The sequence below is a fragment of the Mangifera indica genome, chromosome 5, assembly GCF_011075055.1.
Source record: "Mangifera indica cultivar Alphonso chromosome 5, CATAS_Mindica_2.1, whole genome shotgun sequence".
NCBI lineage: Eukaryota > Viridiplantae > Streptophyta > Magnoliopsida > Sapindales > Anacardiaceae > Mangifera > Mangifera indica.
In genome coordinates, this window is record NC_058141.1 from 18,306,136 (window position 1) to 18,324,038 (window position 17,903).

General features: G+C 34.8%; 4 protein-coding genes across 6 annotated transcripts; 1 reads left to right on the forward strand and 3 right to left on the reverse strand.

The window, feature by feature from the left end:
• Positions 1–209: 209 nt before the first annotated feature.
• On the forward strand, positions 210–2,940 carry LOC123217411 (cytochrome P450 78A9-like). Its single transcript, XM_044638439.1, is given in 3 exon segments — positions 210–1,269; positions 2,101–2,674; positions 2,677–2,940. Coding segments are annotated over 3 exon segments (1,599 nt in total). The 5' UTR covers positions 210–300; the 3' UTR covers positions 2,733–2,940.
• Positions 2,941–6,142: 3,202 nt separating this feature from the next.
• LOC123217413 (cytochrome b5-like) lies at positions 6,143–8,209 on the reverse strand. 3 transcript variants are annotated; one of them, XM_044638443.1, is made up of 4 exons: positions 8,076–8,209; positions 7,849–7,928; positions 6,726–6,792; positions 6,143–6,593 (listed from the first exon to the last, which is right to left on the reverse strand). In XM_044638443.1, exons 2-4 carry the CDS (start codon positions 7,924–7,926, stop codon positions 6,343–6,345), a joined length of 396 nt encoding a protein of 131 aa, XP_044494378.1. In that variant the 5' UTR covers positions 7,927–7,928; positions 8,076–8,209; the 3' UTR covers positions 6,143–6,342. The 3 variants fall into 3 exon arrangements, with proteins under 3 accessions (XP_044494378.1, XP_044494376.1, XP_044494377.1); XM_044638441.1 differs by having other exon boundaries at positions 7,849–7,972; XM_044638442.1 differs by having other exon boundaries at positions 7,849–7,992.
• A 2,394-nt stretch (positions 8,210–10,603) lies between these two features.
• LOC123217412 (protein TILLER ANGLE CONTROL 1) lies at positions 10,604–14,099 on the reverse strand. The gene is made up of 5 exons (XM_044638440.1): positions 13,939–14,099; positions 13,794–13,839; positions 12,827–13,464; positions 11,732–11,876; positions 10,604–10,880 (listed from the first exon to the last, which is right to left on the reverse strand). Exons 1-5 carry the CDS (start codon positions 13,942–13,944, stop codon positions 10,864–10,866), a joined length of 852 nt encoding a protein of 283 aa, XP_044494375.1. The 5' UTR covers positions 13,945–14,099; the 3' UTR covers positions 10,604–10,863.
• Positions 14,100–16,357: 2,258 nt separating this feature from the next.
• LOC123215915 (proline-rich receptor-like protein kinase PERK12) lies at positions 16,358–17,903 on the reverse strand. Its single transcript, XM_044636214.1, has one exon. The coding sequence runs from the start codon at positions 17,835–17,837 to the stop codon at positions 16,599–16,601; it is 1,239 nt and encodes a 412-aa protein (XP_044492149.1). The 5' UTR covers positions 17,838–17,903; the 3' UTR covers positions 16,358–16,598.

A 17,903-nucleotide genomic window follows, 5' to 3' on the forward strand; every position in this document is an offset into this window, starting at 1 on the left:
AACATAGCAAACGTCAGCTTACAAAGCACAACATCCCTAGATGATTGGACCGTGTAAGCACGCTCGCAATGTCAAACTTACTTTTTCTACCAATGGTCACACATTCAGTTAAAAATTCCTACTAATTTCACATATAAATATGAAGCGATTATTTATTTATTTATTTATTTATTTTTGCCTCGCTTCTCCTTATATATACCAACTGAACTCTCTCGTATTAGCCCCCAAGATCAAAAGCCAGTCTCCTTTTAAAACCTACTATTTTATTTTCCATCACTTAATTCTCGATCTCAACCAACCATGAAAACCGACATAGAGAGCCTTTGGGTCTTTGCTCTTGCCTCCAAATGCAGAGCTTTCAGTCCACAAAACATTGCATGGTCACTTTTGTTCATGTTTTTGGCTTGGTTAGCCATGGCCCTCTTCTACTGGGTTCAACCTGGTGGTCCAGCTTGGGGCAAATATAGGTTAACAAAAGGTTCATCTTTTGGTATGCCCAAGTCAATTCCTGGTCCAAGAGGACTGCCTGTAATTGGCAGCATGAACCTGATGATGTCACTGGCACACCATCGAATTGCTGCTGTCGCTGAAGCATGCAACGCTAAGAGGCTCATGGCGTTTAGTCTGGGTGATACTCGCGTAATAGTAACGTGTAATCCAGACGTAGCAAAAGAAATACTCAGCAGTTCAGTGTTTGCTGATCGTCCTGTCAAGGAGTCTGCTTATAGTTTAATGTTCAATAGAGCAATTGGGTTTGCTCCTTATGGTGTGTACTGGCGAACCTTAAGGAGAATCGCAGCTACTCACCTTTTCTGCCCAAAACAAATCAAGGGAGCTGAGATTCCGAGAGGTGTAATAGCTTCTCAGATGATCTCCATGATTGTTGAACACAAACAAGGTTTTTGTGTACGTGAAGTACTTAAACGAGCTTCACTAAGCAATATGATGTGTTCAATTTTTGGACGAGAATATGAGTTAAATTCGTCGAATAATGAAGTGAAACAACTACGAGAATTAGTGGATGAAGGGTACGAGTTACTAGGCACTCTAAATTGGACCGACCACCTTCCTTGGTTAGCTGATTTTGACCCGCAAAAAATCCGGTTTAGATGCTCAAAACTTGTATCCAAAGTGAACCGGTTCGTTAGCCGAATTATTGCTGAACACAGAGCTCAAAGTAGCCAAAACACAGTGGATTTTGTTGGTGTTTTACTGTCTCTTCAAGGCTCAGAAAAACTGTCGGACTCGGATATGATCGCCGTTCTTTGGGTAAGCATGCAAACAAATAGTATTATCAAACATGTATATATATATATATATATATATATATATATATATATATATATATATATATATATATATATATATATGTTCATAATATTTCCAGTAATTGATTTACGTTTTTCCTATCCCAGGATTGGTCTTAAAAATTTTTTTCACCCATTCCACTGAAAACCTAATGTCATAAGGGACAAAATAATTTTATCAACTAAAAATTTAGAAAAATAATAATAATAATAAGAATGATCCTTTTAACAAATAGTATCTTTTAACGTTTTAAAATTTAAATATAATAGTTGACCCATATAAAAATCTGCAATTCAATCTTTATAGTTCAAGTTTGAAAATCTAAACACCACAATCTTACCTATCCAACCCCAAACTCACCAAAATTGTCACATACACAAGTTCAAACTCACCACAACTGCTACCTATCCAAACTCAAACCCATTGAAATCATAACAGTTTGCTCCTTTTATAAACCTGAAAATCTGTAATTTAATTACCGTCGCTAACCTAAACCCAAATCCACTAAATCTGCCACCAAGCCAAGCCCAAAACCATGAGCAAGGATGAAGAAAATGAAATTGAAAAGAGAAAAAGATGATGTTGATGACATATATTCTTATAACTATTTTAACATTCTATTAGTTTTTGGTAAGATAATAATATGATAATTTATTTTTTAATTAAGTTATATTTTAAGGGAAAATACGACTTAGGTATTTAATGCTATTGCTTGTTAAGAAAATGTAAGTCACAATATTTCTAACACACTTTAAGTTGTACTGAATGTTGTCTTTTTATCTTTTGATGCAGGAAATGGTATTTAGAGGCACCGATACAGTGGCTGTTTTGATCGAGTGGATATTAGCAAGAATGGTGCTTCATCCTGATGTTCAGTCAAGGGTGCATGATGAGCTTGACAAGGTCGTTGGCAGATCACGTCAAGTTTCCGAATCTGATATCTGTGAGTTATATTATCTAGCGGCTGTGATTAAGGAAGTGTTGAGGTTACATCCTCCAGGCCCGCTTCTCTCATGGGCCCGTTTGGCCATTACTGATACAAATATCGACGGATATCACGTGCCTAAAGGGACCACAGCAATGGTGAACATGTGGGCTATATCTAGGGACCCACACGTGTGGATGGACCCTCTTAAATTTATGTCTGATAGATTTGTAGCCAAAGAGGGTGAGGTTGAATTTTCCGTTCTTGGATCAGATCTAAGACTGGCTCCATTTGGTTCAGGTAGACGGGTTTGCCCAGGAAAGAATTTGGGAATGACTACGGTAAGCTTTTGGGTAGCATCATTATTGCATGAATATGAATGGTTATCGTTTGATCAGAAAACCGTTGACCTATCAGAGTTACTAAGACTTTCTTGTGAGATGAAAATCCTTTAACAGTTAAGGTGCGCCCAAGGCGTGGCTCAAGCTTGCCTCATTAAGTTTGGAACCTAAAAACGACATAGTAATTTGTTGTGTCATTTATGCAATATATATATAAATATTTATGTTGTATCTCGTTTGTCTCTCCCACGGGGGTTACTAGTTCAGAGTTTCACTCTAATAGTTTAACTAGTATGAAAGTGTCTCTTGAATGTTGTAAATACGTCCCATGAAAAAATAATACAAGTTTCACGTTGCATTTATCAATTCTCATTCTTATTATTTATTCAAAACTATCATTTATATGATTACAACTATCATAATATGTCAGAAATATATTAGGTTTATAAGTGTAAATATGAAAACTCATATTATACAAAATCAATTGACTTGTGTTAAAATTTAATATTTCATATTTATATACAACTTACTTATATTGTGTTTATTAGATGTAAGACTTTAATTTTCAACACCCTCTCTCAAATGCAATCACCATAGACTGTTAGGCCCGTCGCCATTTGATTGAGTTCGTTTTCTAATGGGTGTGTTGTCACTTGTATTCAAGAATACTTTAAGTTATTAAGCTTTTCGTTTAATTTGTACTCTGATACTATATTGAAAATATATTTGGTCTATAAGTGTGAATATCGAAAGTCATATTATATAAAACCAATTAACTTATGATCAGGTTCAATCTCTCATATTATATACTATTCACTTATATTATATTTATTAAATGTGAAACTTTAATCTTTAATATATTCACTTAAATGTAACTATCATAAACTATTAGGTATGTCATCATTTAATTGAATCCATTTTTAGACGGGTACGTTATCATAATACATTAACATAGTATGTAAATTAATCACAATTGCACTTAGATTATTCATTTTATTTCATTTAAATATTAGCCGATAGATAATCTATATGATAAAACGGTAAAGACGTTACAATGTTGACTTTGAGGCTTGATTTTGAAAATCGAACATTATTATTTTCTATTCTTGTGCTATTTAGCATCAATAATTGATAGGGAAATTGAATTTATACAATGCATAATAAGATCATAACGCAAAAAACCTACTTGAGAGCTGGCTAGCCGTCAAGACTGATGAAACCAGCACGTACGTTTGTGAATTCTAGGGTCCCAGAAATGGATTGGCCCTGATTATAATCCAAAATATTAAATATCATGTTCCAACTTTTTTGGAACACAACATGAACAACAAACTGGACGTGTTATATATATGACACAAAATAACGTTATTCATGCATGTTTCTTTTTTTGTGTCTGGTTAGATTAATTTGTCATAGTATGAAGAATTACAATTATCTGAATTGCCTTTTTTACTTTGTGATTGGTTCATTAATTTAACTTTTGGGAAGATAATCAAATTAATCATGCAAGTTAATTTTGTATTATTAAAAGCTAGCAATCAGTCATGAAGCTTGGACACTATAATTGAATAGTGAAAAGTGACAAATCACCACGTCGACTTGGTGTCAAAAAATGATTAAAATTGTTGATAACAAAATGGCTATTGCATCACCCCATAAATAACACTAGAAGGTTTAGAATGCGTCACTGAAAGCGGCTGATTTACCTTTTATAATATGGAACTGGCCCCTTTTCATATGTATTTCTTTTCTTCTTAACAAATTTGTTCCCTCACATCATCCTACTCATTTTTGTTCTTGACCGGTTGAAATCTAAAAGTCCCATTACCCTCTGCCTGGTTGATTAATCGATAAAAAAAGCCATGTGCTTAACTATTTTTTCCTTTTTTATAAATTTATATATCAACCTTAACTGTCTACAGAAAGATCCAAAGCTTGAACAATGGTGATGAGTTGTCGTCCACTTGGCTCATGCAATTAAGACGAATGAGAGGAACATATGAAGCCAGTGACAGCTATGAATAAACAATTCGAGGCTTTCTCTTAATGAAATTGAAAATGACTACCCACCGATTCAATAAGATAAACATCAACGAAGCTAATTATTTGCATAGCAATTCAGATTCAATCAAAGCCGCAAGAACCTCTTCATGGCTTGTCCTGGATTAGTAGACACAGATTGTCACTAGGAAAGAAATCTAAACACAACAAACAAAACCATATGACTTCATTCATTCATCCAAATTAATACAATTGAAAACAACATCGATTCCTAGTTTGGATAAGAATTAAGCCACCATTGTAGCTGTTATTGTTGAGTAGTATATAAGATGACATTTTTCAATCTAAATATTTTTATTCCTTAAAAAGAGAATCTTAAATTACCCACTTGCTCCTTTAAGCATATTGTATTAATTTTTCCAATTTAGAATTAGTATGGAAGTGGAGTTGCCTTGTAGTCGTAGTGCAATGACCAGCTGAGAATAGATTGTGGGTCTCTTTAATAAATTATTCGGGGATGACATAGAAGAAGCATTGAATTTCAAGCATTTAAAATTAAATTATGTCCATTGATGATGTGACTGCTTGAAAAACCCTATCACCGCACATTTCAGCCATGTATAAACTTGGTTAAACAATCATACAGGGTTGAGTGTTTTGCCTAAACGAGTGAAGAAAGAGAAAAATGCTCAAACACCATGTCATTAATCTAATCTGGCTCAGACTAATTATGATTAAATAGGTAAAGAAGATGTAGTAAAAATATTCCAGTTTGCAATCTTATATATGTATTGTTACTTTCATGTACATGTCTAAAGAACAGTAGTTGAAGAAGTTGCCAACCTGACAAAACAACACATGGATGTAGCATATCCCAGAGATCCCGCTGATTTATGCTACAAATCGTGAACCACATAAATCTTTATGAATTATTAGATCAAATCACATGCCTCTCAAATATAAATGAGACCACTAGATGTTCAATTTAATCACCTTTATCCCAAATAATTGAGACTTGATCAAGATTCTTACTTTTAATCAGTGCTCATTAATTGCACATGCCGACCCACCTTTCTGATTGATCCATCATTGCCTATAATAATTTGATTTCAAAATAATTAATATTTAATATCATGCTAATCAATTTACTATTCTACCCAAAACTTTATGATAAAGGCTTAATATTGATGTACAGCAATTCTAATTAAGAAATTACTGCTTATTGGCACATTTGTTTTCATTGTGGATTTCTGTTTAGCATGATCCTTTCAGCAAATTTAAAAACTTATAACAGACATGAACTTCCTGACTGAGAAGTTAGAAGAAAACGCTCTTGGGCCCTAAGCTTTGGGTTCAAAGCCTAAACAAATCAAACTCAGATTTCAGAAGTAGCCCAAATTGATACTAACCTTGGTCCCCCCTTGCTGTTGTACAAACTAAAAAGACTTAAACAAGGTCCGGCTGAGAACAATTTTAATGGGCTGTGAATGAGGCAAGATGAAACCAGGCCAGATCACTGGCTGATTAGACTATCTCAATGCTTAAATGTATATATTTGCAATTAAAATTATATCAAAACAATGTATTATTTAATTACTGTAGATCCAAGTCTCATGAACTTTTGCTGCTTCTGTCTGAAGCTTGTTTTTCTTCCTAGTTTAATATATTAACCAAGCCATCGTTATTAGAAATCAAAGATACAAACATACTATATAAGATCAATCCTGAAACATCGGCTAACTTTCACAACTCCATAGCATCATCCAACTAGTCTTCCTTCTTGGCAAAGAATCGCAAGGCAAATGCTATACCCATGACCAACAGTGGTACAAGGAATTGCATAACCTTCGATACAAATTCAGAGTTACCAGGTCTCTGCGCTACTTGCTGAGGTGGCTTGTACTTCTGTTTTGGTGGAACAGTGGTGCTATCAAGGTCACCAATATAGTATTTTTCCATCATCTCTTTTGCAGAGTCGCTGTGTCCCACATCTTCAAAGTCATCCGTTGCATCCTTCTCTGCAAGGTTAAAGATACAACTAACTATAAAGTTGTTTCATACAATGTGGTGTTCACCTTAAAACAGAAAGCAATGAAACAAAGTAATCGATGGGTCAGGTTTGTACAAGCTAGGCAATAAAACAGTCTTACCAGTAGCAGCTAGCAAGACTTCATCACCCCCAGGATGATCTTCAAGAAATGAAGTCACATCATACACCTGATACAAAAGTTTGAGATTGATACACTGGTTAATGAATTACTTGAATCATTAAAAAATAAAACGTCTTTAGTAATTTGTACCCTCAAACTGTTACAGATCTACTACTAACAAGCTTAGAAAAAAAAAACAGGGAAAGAGATCAGACCAAGCTTCGCTAGTCCTCATTCAGCTTTTTACCTTTTATGGTGGGTATATGGTCCTTTGCAAATGAAAAGCTACAGAATTAATGGTCGAGTCATTGTCCATGATGTCAATGTTTGAAGTATATACTTCAAGTTTTAAATTAAAATGTGTTCAAATTTTAGCAGTCATTAATAAAAGCGCTTCAGGAGAGAACCATAGGTAATTTCAGAGTCAATATGGTATTCTTATAAGAAAATCCCAAAAGGCAATTTTCCAGAATAAGAAAAGCTGTTGTTGCATAAACTTCTCAATATTTTGCCAACAAATATTATGATTAGCACAGGAATTTTGATTGCAATTCAACATACTTCTGCTCATCTCAATAACTTGTATAACAATAAGAGAAAAGAGTAAATTTCAAATATTTTTGACAAAAGCACCCAGGATCATACCTCCATATAAGTATCAAATCAGAAAACTCTGTTCAATTTCGTTGAAAGGGCAGAAGAAGAGTACTCAAAATTACAGGGTTTACATCGCAATTGAAGATAGTCTATTCCAGGAAAATATGCAAGAACTGTCCAACCTTTAAAGCCTTTTAAAATCTTTTAACCTTACAAACCTCCCCCAAACAAAATTTCTGCAATTCAGAAGTCTTGGCCATAAGCCAAATGATGCAAATCACCGTGGTTTATTGTTTTTAACTTGATTGGGTCTGAACAGATTTAATTCTAATAGATCTTAATCCCTAGAAAATCCATATATTGAATCAAATCAAATCAGATATACGGTTCAATCTAATTCCGATTAAAGAACACTGTTTTACGTTTTTTTTACTTACTTTGTAACAAAGAAAAGCAATCCCCAAATTCAAGATAAATTATAGCCAAACGAAAAACTAATATATATTAACAAGTCAGATGAATTAACCTTTCCAAAGATTGCAAGCCAACAATTGTTCCTCTCTTTGTGCTTTGCTACCTCTTCGAACTTAATAACTCTAGCCATTTCTGCAATCACAGGCTGGTGCTGTTAAGGTCAAACCCTCACACACCTATTTAAAAACACGAGATCCTACAAATGAGCCAAAACCCATCAAGTTTAAAGCTATATTTATTGCGAAAGATCGGTTGAAAAATCTTTGCATTTTTTCTTACAGGAGATGGAGAAGAGCGCCGATATCCGCTTCTTGTCTGATTTATCTTAAACTTTCCTTCGTTGACATTTTAAGCGGTGCGAGTCTTCGTTAATTTGTTGTGACCAAAATTATAAATATTATTAAGCTTATAATATAAATAATTAACATTTTTTTTATGTGGGACGGTAATCATATATTCGATGTTTACTAAGAGAGAAATGTGTGACGTCATAAATTAATTAATAATTTACCATACTCTTACTCATTTGAAAAAATAATAATTCAAACAAAATATTGTATCTTTTATCACATTATATTTCATTTAACTTAGAACTTCTTTATACCATTCTAATATAAACATACGTTTTTTATCTCAAACAAAAAGTGAAAGGAGAGTTAAGATCTTTAATTTGATAAGGACATTTCAATAAGTATGCTCTTCGAACATCTTCCCTTTGTTTTTTAGTATAACAAAGCTCATTAATTGGTGTCCTTAACCGTGGATTTGTTTGAAGCTCACCTAAATTGAATACTCTATTTGAAGGTTGAGTTTCTTTTACTTCTTGTTGTTGTGGCATTTTGACTCTGTCAACCTCATCTACTTGTTGTGGAGCTTCTTCTTCTAATTGGATTTAATTAACCTCCACACCAATAGTAATTTATTCATCAACAATTTCATCGAGTAAAGTTTTATTTAAACTTTTGAAACAATTAGATATCATATCCGTCCAAATAAAAAAAAAAACTCAAATATTATCTTGGGTATATTATTTTTCACTTAAGCATAATTAAAATGCTTAATCAATGTAAATAAATAAATAAATATTCTGCTTTAGCACAACTATAAAGTACACTAAATGTAAACTTATCTTTGTATTTTAATCCTTCATCTGCCCTATTTAGAGTGACATTTAACAAAATATAAACAAAAGGTAAAAACTTACAACTATATATTGTTAAGGTTATTACATTAAATTATTAATTTTGTAATATTATATCAACACACACCTCAATAATTTGTAAATTATGGTAAATACATTAAATTACACATACAAGTAACTACAATTAAACTTACACAAATATTATAGATGATTTAGAGAAATATTGAACATGTTATATACATCAAAAATCAAGTCAAAAAGAAGTCCAGGGAAAAAGTAATAAATGTGTGAGCAAATGCCAATGTGTAGAAGTCAAACAACTATAAAAGATTTCGAAGTAATAATGATTTCAACCAACAATGATAATGATATGATTCCAAAATTTTCTTCTATTTTGTCAAAATTCCCAACAAATGTAACACAAACTGTAGATTTTTTTCTTTAAAAAAATAATGCAATCATGCAAACCACAGTTGCATGCAAAGCAAATGGCAGAAACAACTTGTTTGACAAGTTTTGTATATAATATTGCAAGTATCGAAGAGAAACAATATATGGTTAACAGGTTAAGCATGTAATGACTCATTGAAAAAATGAAAATGCTCCAAACAAATAAAATGATTCCAAAATTGGTTGAGACTAGATGCAATGGGCACTGGATGATGGCTTGTTGCAGAAAAATATAATTTTTACCTATAACTATGTAAGGTAGAACCTAATTCAATTAGCAGTAGCTTGTGGGTTTTGAAAATTATTTAGAATTGTGAGTTGGAAGAATAGGAAAAATGGCATGTGATGAATAGTTAGAGATTTTGAGATTAAGTTTTTGAGCTTGTTTATACTTTAAAAAAGAAAACTTAATATTAAGGGTGGACTTAATGAAACAATTAAAGGTAAGCCTTCACTGAACTTTTTAAAAAAATTTAGGGAGGGTCTGGGACTAGCCTTAAATGGCCCAATTTCATCCATATTGATGACTATGATTTGAAGTAGTGCCAAGATATTGAAGGTTCAACAAAAGAAAAAAGAGAAAACAATAGACAAATTGGTTCTCCAATAGATAAAAAAGGCTGATAAACCCAGAATAGTCTATCATTGAATAGATGAAATCATGAAAAAAAAGATTTTTTTTTTTATTTTAGGAATATAATTAGATTTTTTTTTTTTAAAGAAAAAGTGTTAGCAATGAATTAAAGGGTTTTTTTTTAATATAAGTAAATATGTCCGTTAACAAAAACAAAAGAACACCCAAAAGAGTTAAAGGGACATTTGATTGATTGATTGATGAAAAGTCATTTCCTTTTTCTTCTAAGCTAATAGTATTTAGAAGTTGCTTTTTATTAAACTATTCTTGGTCCATTTTCTCTTTATCATAAAATTGATGTTGTCCATTTCAACCATGGCACTGCAACATTTGTATATGCCTTGGAGGTGAAAATGGCATCAATGGACACGAAATACAGGAAATAAGTGACGAGACAAGCACATGAAAAATCAAAGAACAAAACATTGAATGACAAACGATGTGGTTATATAATGGCTCTGTCATTGACTCATTGGAAACAAAATTGGTTCTTCGCTGTTAGATAAGAATAAAAATTGGAGGTCCATATTTGTCTGGACGTGTGCCAAATCAACACGAGAACTGTTAAAGTGCAATTTAGAATTGGCTTGAGGAGATGCATCATATATATTTTCCTCAAAACATAAACCAATTAAACCCCGTTAACAATGTTGCGACAAACATACAACCAGTTAAGTACAGACACTAATACCAAAACCACAGAAAATAAAATAAAATTACAAAGCACAACACAATTCCCCATTTGCACAAACCTGACTAACATTATTCCCCATACAAAAATATTTAAATCTTACACAATAACAGAAAGCATTCCGGTCAACTAGGTCAAAGCACGCAAAAGCTCAAACTGTAGCATCTGCAGCAACGAGGTCACCGAAAATCAGTAAAGATTGGATTGGAACCCGACAAGAAAAGTTTAGAATGCTTCATGAATATGCATGATAATATGATGGTGATGATTGGTAGAGTGATAGGGAAAATTATATTGGGTATTGGTCCCTACATATTGGGATGGGAGACATGGGCAGGCTGGTGCTGAAAAGGAGATTATTATGGGTCAGAGATTCAGATGATTTTAGCCATTAATTGCCAGCTTTTTAGTTGTATCCATCTTTCCAGTTATTTTCTAGTAGGGACCCATTACTACAAATCCATTACTACCATATTTGTGATCAGTGAAAGTACAGCTTCAGCTTCTCATCCTATTCACCCACTTTCACAACACTATGCATTTATACTATTAGTGTTTTGAGAAGAAGAGCAATAGGAACCACTAGTATCTACTCTGATCGAATTGTATGATTTGGATTATGATGATGAAAAGTTATGTGCCCAAGAACAAAGGATTGAGTCATGTATACAAACACATCTTTGATGAACGGTTGGCACAGTCAACAATGGGCCACAGAAAATTGGGAATTAGGCCCCTTCTTGAAGGAAATAATCTGGCTTTGGTGATGAATTTTTTGTCGCAAATCCAGTGATTTGATGTTTAAGATAAGACTAGGCATTTTTGTTTCAAATAATACAGCCATGCAGATTGAAAGCCAGGGTATCCAATCCGCATGGTTATATCATTATGTTAATGCACCTGAAAATAATTTTGGACAACTAAACAGAGACTATGTGGTTGAACTTGCATGGCAGCAGTACAGGTTACTGTATGTGATGTGAGATTTATAAATGGTTCATGTAAAACAAACTATACCTGAATCGGAAGTAAAGAAACCCATTCAACAGTTTCGTTTTTCCTGCCAAGAAGGTCAACAACGCTGCCCTTGTTTTGAGCTTCTGGTTTACTAGCCTTGCCTTCAAGCTCTGGATGGATCTTCCTCTTCAACATCCTCCTCATCATCTGATCAGCAGAAAATTAGTATGCAAATTACCATCTAATTTTTAAGTAGAAAATTATTATTATGTATATAAAAGCAAAAGGCCAAATGACTTATTCCCACCCAAGGTCAAAAAACTTAAATACCTACTTGTTATCTAATTTTTGTTTGAGTTAAGAGTACAACCATCATTTTATCAGTTAGATTAAAAAATATATAGTTTTATCTTATATCATCCTCCCTTAGGTTTTTAAAACTGACATTTCACCTAAATCTTAAGCTTGAAAGGTGACTTCCCCTCCCCCTCCACCACCAAAAAAAAAAACATCTTAGGGTTTTCTTCTCTCAACGATAGCAACAGCGTCATCTCCACCATTTTCCTCCCTTCCCCCTTTGTCACTATTGACAACGTCTAATGACAGACAAAAAAGTTCTAACTAACAACGAATCAAAAACAAAGAATCAACTCTCCAAATCTATCTATTTTCTATCGAATCAACTCCATGCAAAGCTTTTGTTGTGCAAATCATCTTTGTTTGAAGCCGAATCGATAGAAAATGGGACAAATTCTTGTTGTCTAAAGATGATTTGACAAAGACTCTTCATCTTTGATTCATCAAGCTTCCTCGCACCGACATTCTTTGATGATCATTGGACGTCATCAACGGTGGTAGAGGGAGAAGGCAGGAAAATGGTGGAGCCAATAGTCTTCTCCATCGCCTTCGATAGAGAGAAGAAAACCCCAAGATTTGAAGGGGGAGGGGAAGTCATTGTTCAAACTTATGGCTAGAGTGAAATAATAGTTTTCAAAACCCAAGAGAAAAAATGAAATAAAATTATTGGTAAAATACCCTAACAAAAAATTCTAATAAAAGTTAGATAACAGGAGGTATTTGGATTTTTGAAATCCTGTGGGTGGAAGATGGTATTTGCAATAGAGATTGGGTGCCAAAGGGAAAGCTGCGTCACTCACTTGGTGTATTTTCTTGATGGGACGTGAATCCTCTTTGACATTAGGGATGAATTTCTTAGCAATTGAGAGGCCATTCTTTGTGCGAGCAGACTGTTTTTTGCCAGCATTTTGCTCCACTTCAACCGAAGTTGTCTTCTTATAATTGATACCGGAGTCCTCTGAGAAAAGGTCTGCAAGTGTTGTCCTTCTTCTATTATTTCCTTTCTCGCTATCCGTGCTGCCCTCAAATCTGAGTTCATTAGAGGAGCCAACAAATGGCGTTGATGGGACACCACCTTTCTCAACATGTCCAGCAGCAGCAGCAGATGCAATATCCTTAAAATTATGTCCAAATGTCGTGAAAATCAATGGGTTCACTTCTTCTTCTTCAACAATAATGTTGTCGTCTTCATCAAGATCATCATCTTTGTTAACTGAATCATTCTCAGCTTCCTCTTCTTCTTCCTCACTTTCGAAAATAAAGGAGTCCTCTGGTTGGTCGAATGGTTTTATTGGATCAAAACCAAACGTCCCAATTGTTAGAATTCCGTCTTTCCAGCCATCAAGCACATCCACCAAAGCTACTTGTTCGAGTAATGCTTTTGTATTACTGTCAATGGCAATGGATTCGGTCTTTTTCACATTTCGAGTAAAACCATCTGCACAAAACAACAATTTTCCCTTCCATATATAGACTATTAGTTCGCCTAAAAAATTGTCAAATTGTGTATCCAAATAAATGCATTCAAATCATGTTAAAGAATTTTAGTAGCCCAATAGAAAAATATATATATATATATTACTCAAAAATAGACTATTTCATTATAATTGGAGGCAAGTGAAACAGGGCTAAAAAACCACTCAGCTGCAGTCAAACAGCATGATTCTCAACTGCTTTAAGAAATTCGCAGAAAAACAAAATATTAGTTGGATGACAAACTTTAACGTGACTATATAACTTCAAGGGCATAAAATTCTAAATTCAAACCTTTAATAACGTTATGACCAAACTTCCTGTGCACCCAGTTGAAGATCTGTTGTGAAGACAGAAAAACAAAAACACCACTTGATATGTTAAGCCGAAAAAGACTAGTAAGAGATAAATAAACTAAAATATGTAAGAGATAGTCGACCTTCATTTTCTCAGCCAAAGCGTTCAGTGAGCAAAACTGGCAGAAGGGATGAGTGAAGTGAGAGTGTCAGAATGGATGGGGAATTGTTTATGCAGAAGAAGCAAAAGCAGGGGCCAACATGAATGGAAGAATTTGTGGCTGACACCTGTAACGAGAAGTGGGGTCTTTGAATGGAACTATGTTTTGGGTGTTCATGGGATGTTTGAGGAGGCACTATGTTGGGTCTGTCTGGCATGATCGATGCTCCGAAATTCTCGAAATGATGCTCTCTGGTTTTTTCACATAAATTCAGTTAACTACTTGTTCTTTCACCTAACTCCCACCTCTATTTTTTCTTCCTTTCTTTTTTTTTTTTTTTCCTTTCACTCTTCCATTACTCTGAACGTGACTGTCACCTATATACTCTGTAATTTTAGAAAAAAAATATTAATATCCATATTTATAGGTTGAATTTTATGATTTAACATTCGAATGACATTGGTCAATTATGCCCAATGACTTTGCTGATATTCCATCATTTCCTAAAAAACAACAAAGCAAGATTTTTTTTTTTCTTCTGTGCAAATTGTAATTAGAACCAAGTTTTGGATAGTGTACATTGCACATGACCAATGAAAACAGTATTGATTAGTCCATTCTTTCACCTTTCTGTGACATCAAGAACAGGCAAGCTGTTATTGTCAACAGAAAAATACCAAATAATTTACTTGAAATATCTAATTGCCTCTGTATTCTCAGACCACCTTTTGAATCTTGAAAACTGTTTTATGGAAAATGAGTTTTCTTCCAAACACTCAACACATTGATTTATAGAAATAAAAATGTCGAAGAAAAGTTAATCTTTTTTACTTGATTTGAATGATATCAGAGTTAGATCTTCGGATAATAAATTGTACTGGGAATGGAGTTTGTTGTTAAATTCTTGACTTATGGCTAGTGTAATATCTAATATGTGCTCCTTATCTTTTTGTTGGTTAGGTGCAGAGCAATTTCTGATCTATAACTTTGCTTTACATCTCCTTAGTTTCCCACTGTCGTGACATGTGGAAGAACAGCAAGCTAAGAAGTTTCCCTAATCAGATTCAGATATTCAGAATTAGAATGTTGACTGAAAATGAAAGCTTATTTATCTGGACGGCATAGGTTAGTTTGTAAGAAGAGGAAACAGATACAAGAGCTGGTGTTTGTTAATAGCTAGAGCTGTTATTTGACACTTAATGACTTGTCTGGTTATAACTAAGAGCCTAAAGCTAAAGTTGTTAGTGTTTTAATACAAATCACATCACCTCCAACTCCAACTCTCGCAATCCCTTGAAGATGCTTTGGATCCAGAGTTCGTGGGGACTTTCTAATCAACTAGTGGGTCAGATTAAGTGATGCTATGTGAATTAGTATCAATTTGAATGCTAATAATGACCATTATTTTGCACAGTTTCTTGACTGAAAGACAAGGCTCAGAATGTAGAGGGAAAAAAACAGACCCACCATTCACTACTTAACTTTTAATGCTAGCCAAGTTCATTTCTGAGCTTGAATGATATTATGTTTCATTAGAGGTTAAAAAGATATGACCCATATTCTCATGTCTCGGGACTATCTAGCAAGATCCTGTTTATTTTTACAGAAATCGTTTGCTGCATTATTATAGGTCGCAATACAGATACTGAACGATTCACAGCCAGAAACTCCTAAGAGCTAACGCTTTCAATAGATGCTATCCAATGAACATGCTAAAACTTTTATTAGAACACCAAAGACCCACTTTTAAGTTTAATAGTATTAGCTTGTAGGGGTAGGTACAAGCTGCTGCATCATCCTTTTGGCTCATTTCTGCTTAGAGAATCAAATGGGATCCACTTTAAAGATGAATAGCATAATAGGGCACTTGTTTGTCCGGAGTCCTCTGCCGTTAAGTAGCCTAGTAAAATCTTCAAACTGAAGGGGGCCACCCTGTAGGCCTATGTATACGACAGACCAGAAGCTAGCCAGCGGGTTGAAGCCCACAACTGACTCCCTTTTTCACTTGGTGTTGGACTGAAAAAATGAAAATTGGGTTAGTGAATACCCAGTGAAACTAGAAGCATTAAGGTAGACAAAAATAGCACCAGGTCCATTGGACTCACATAATTATTTATTAACTAATTAATTATAACTGTGATTAAGTAATGATATATGCCATTAGTAAGTAGATGAATAATATATTATTATATGATAAAATAATATTTTATTTTTAATTTAAAATTATTTAATTATATTATAATAATATATAGATGTGTATATATAATTTTATTGACCCTGATATAATGTATTATTAGAAAAGGGAACATAAATAGAAAAATTTGGAAAGACTTACATACAAATATAAATTACTAGTTGGTCATGCAGAGCGGCAGAAGCATTGCTTGTTTACAAGTTGAAGTAAATAAACGACTCACTTTATTACTTTTACCGCACATATGTAATTCTCTTACACAAGCCAAACAGGGGCGTGGGATAATCTTCAATTACACTCCACATCAAATGGAATATAACAATGAAGAACCAAGACCCATGCTGGCTTCATATTCCGTCTATCACTCATATTAATTTATTGATTCGACGCCACATTATTAGTATAAATAGCCTAAAATAGAACCACATAAGTAGAACATTTTCTTTATTTAAGCTTCTCTTTGGCTGGGATGGTCATTTCTGCGTTCCTTGTCCTTGACATGGGATTCTTTGGCTAATGGTTTTCTTGATAGCGAAAGGTGCACTCCGGGGTCATGATGGGAGCATGAAGATTTGAATAAAATTGAGTTGTTAACACCTTGCACGTTGCTGTTCACGTATGCATCCATGGGAGGAGAATGTATTCCCTTTCCTTTGTGACTCTTGTCCTTCTTCTTCGAATTCTCTTCTTCACTGCTACTGCTGCTGCTATATTTATGCCATACGCTTTTATCCTTCTCAGTTTTAGGGTCAATGCGGCCTAGAGTTTGAGGTTTGCCGTCAAACCCATGTTTCGCAGGAGACATGATTATTTCCATGAATGCACCTTTATTCTCGCCTGCAATTGTTATAACCTTCATGCCACCCTCAGAATCTGAAGAGAATTTCTTGTGATGACCATCTTTCTTCTTTGCATCGGATTCTTTGTGCTCTTCGTGTTTCCTATGAATATGGTGAGCAATGTCGGGCTTGTGACTCTTGTGCAAATCCTTCAGAGATCCTGAGCCATTGGGCTTGGAAGTATCAATGGTCTTTTGAACCAGCACGCTCTTTTGCTCAGCCTCCACCGGGATCTTCGGTTCAAGCTCGGGCTTGGATTTCAACTGTGGAGGTGGGAGAATTAAAGGAGAAGGTGGGGGGGCAGTGAGCTTGTGCTTAGGAGACAGGGGTGGGGTTTGAACTGCAGGCCTTATGGTTCTTGGAGATGGCGTTGGGCTAGGCAGATGATTAGTGATAGTTGGGACTGTTCTGACTGGGGAAGTTGAAAGTCGTCTGACAGGCGAAGTTGGCAATGAAGAGATAGATGAAGGTTTTGGGGAAGAAGGAGGAGAAATTCGAAGTGTAGAAGATGGGGGTAGTTTTTCAGGAGGAGAAGTTGGGAAGGCAGCAGAGTCTTTTGGTTTAGCAGGAGAGGACGGAACTGAAGAAGTTGTAGTTTGGGTTGGTTTGGTGACAGGAGAAGATGGCACGGAGGCTCTTCTAATTGGAGAGGTAGGAACCGAAGACAAACCAGTAGTGGGTTCTTGAGGTTGAGGCTGAGGCTGACCTAATGGCCTAAACACAGGTAGAGCCAAAGGAGGCCGTGGCTGGGGAGCTGGGGGCTCGGGGGCTGGTCTAGCGGGTGCAACTGGACGGACTATGGATGGTAAACGCAACCAAGGACGAGACGGAGGTTGGTTGGTTGCCATAACAATTAAGAAGAGAAAACTGAAACTTGAAGGAATGAACCCGAGGATAGATGGCTCTTACGGGTT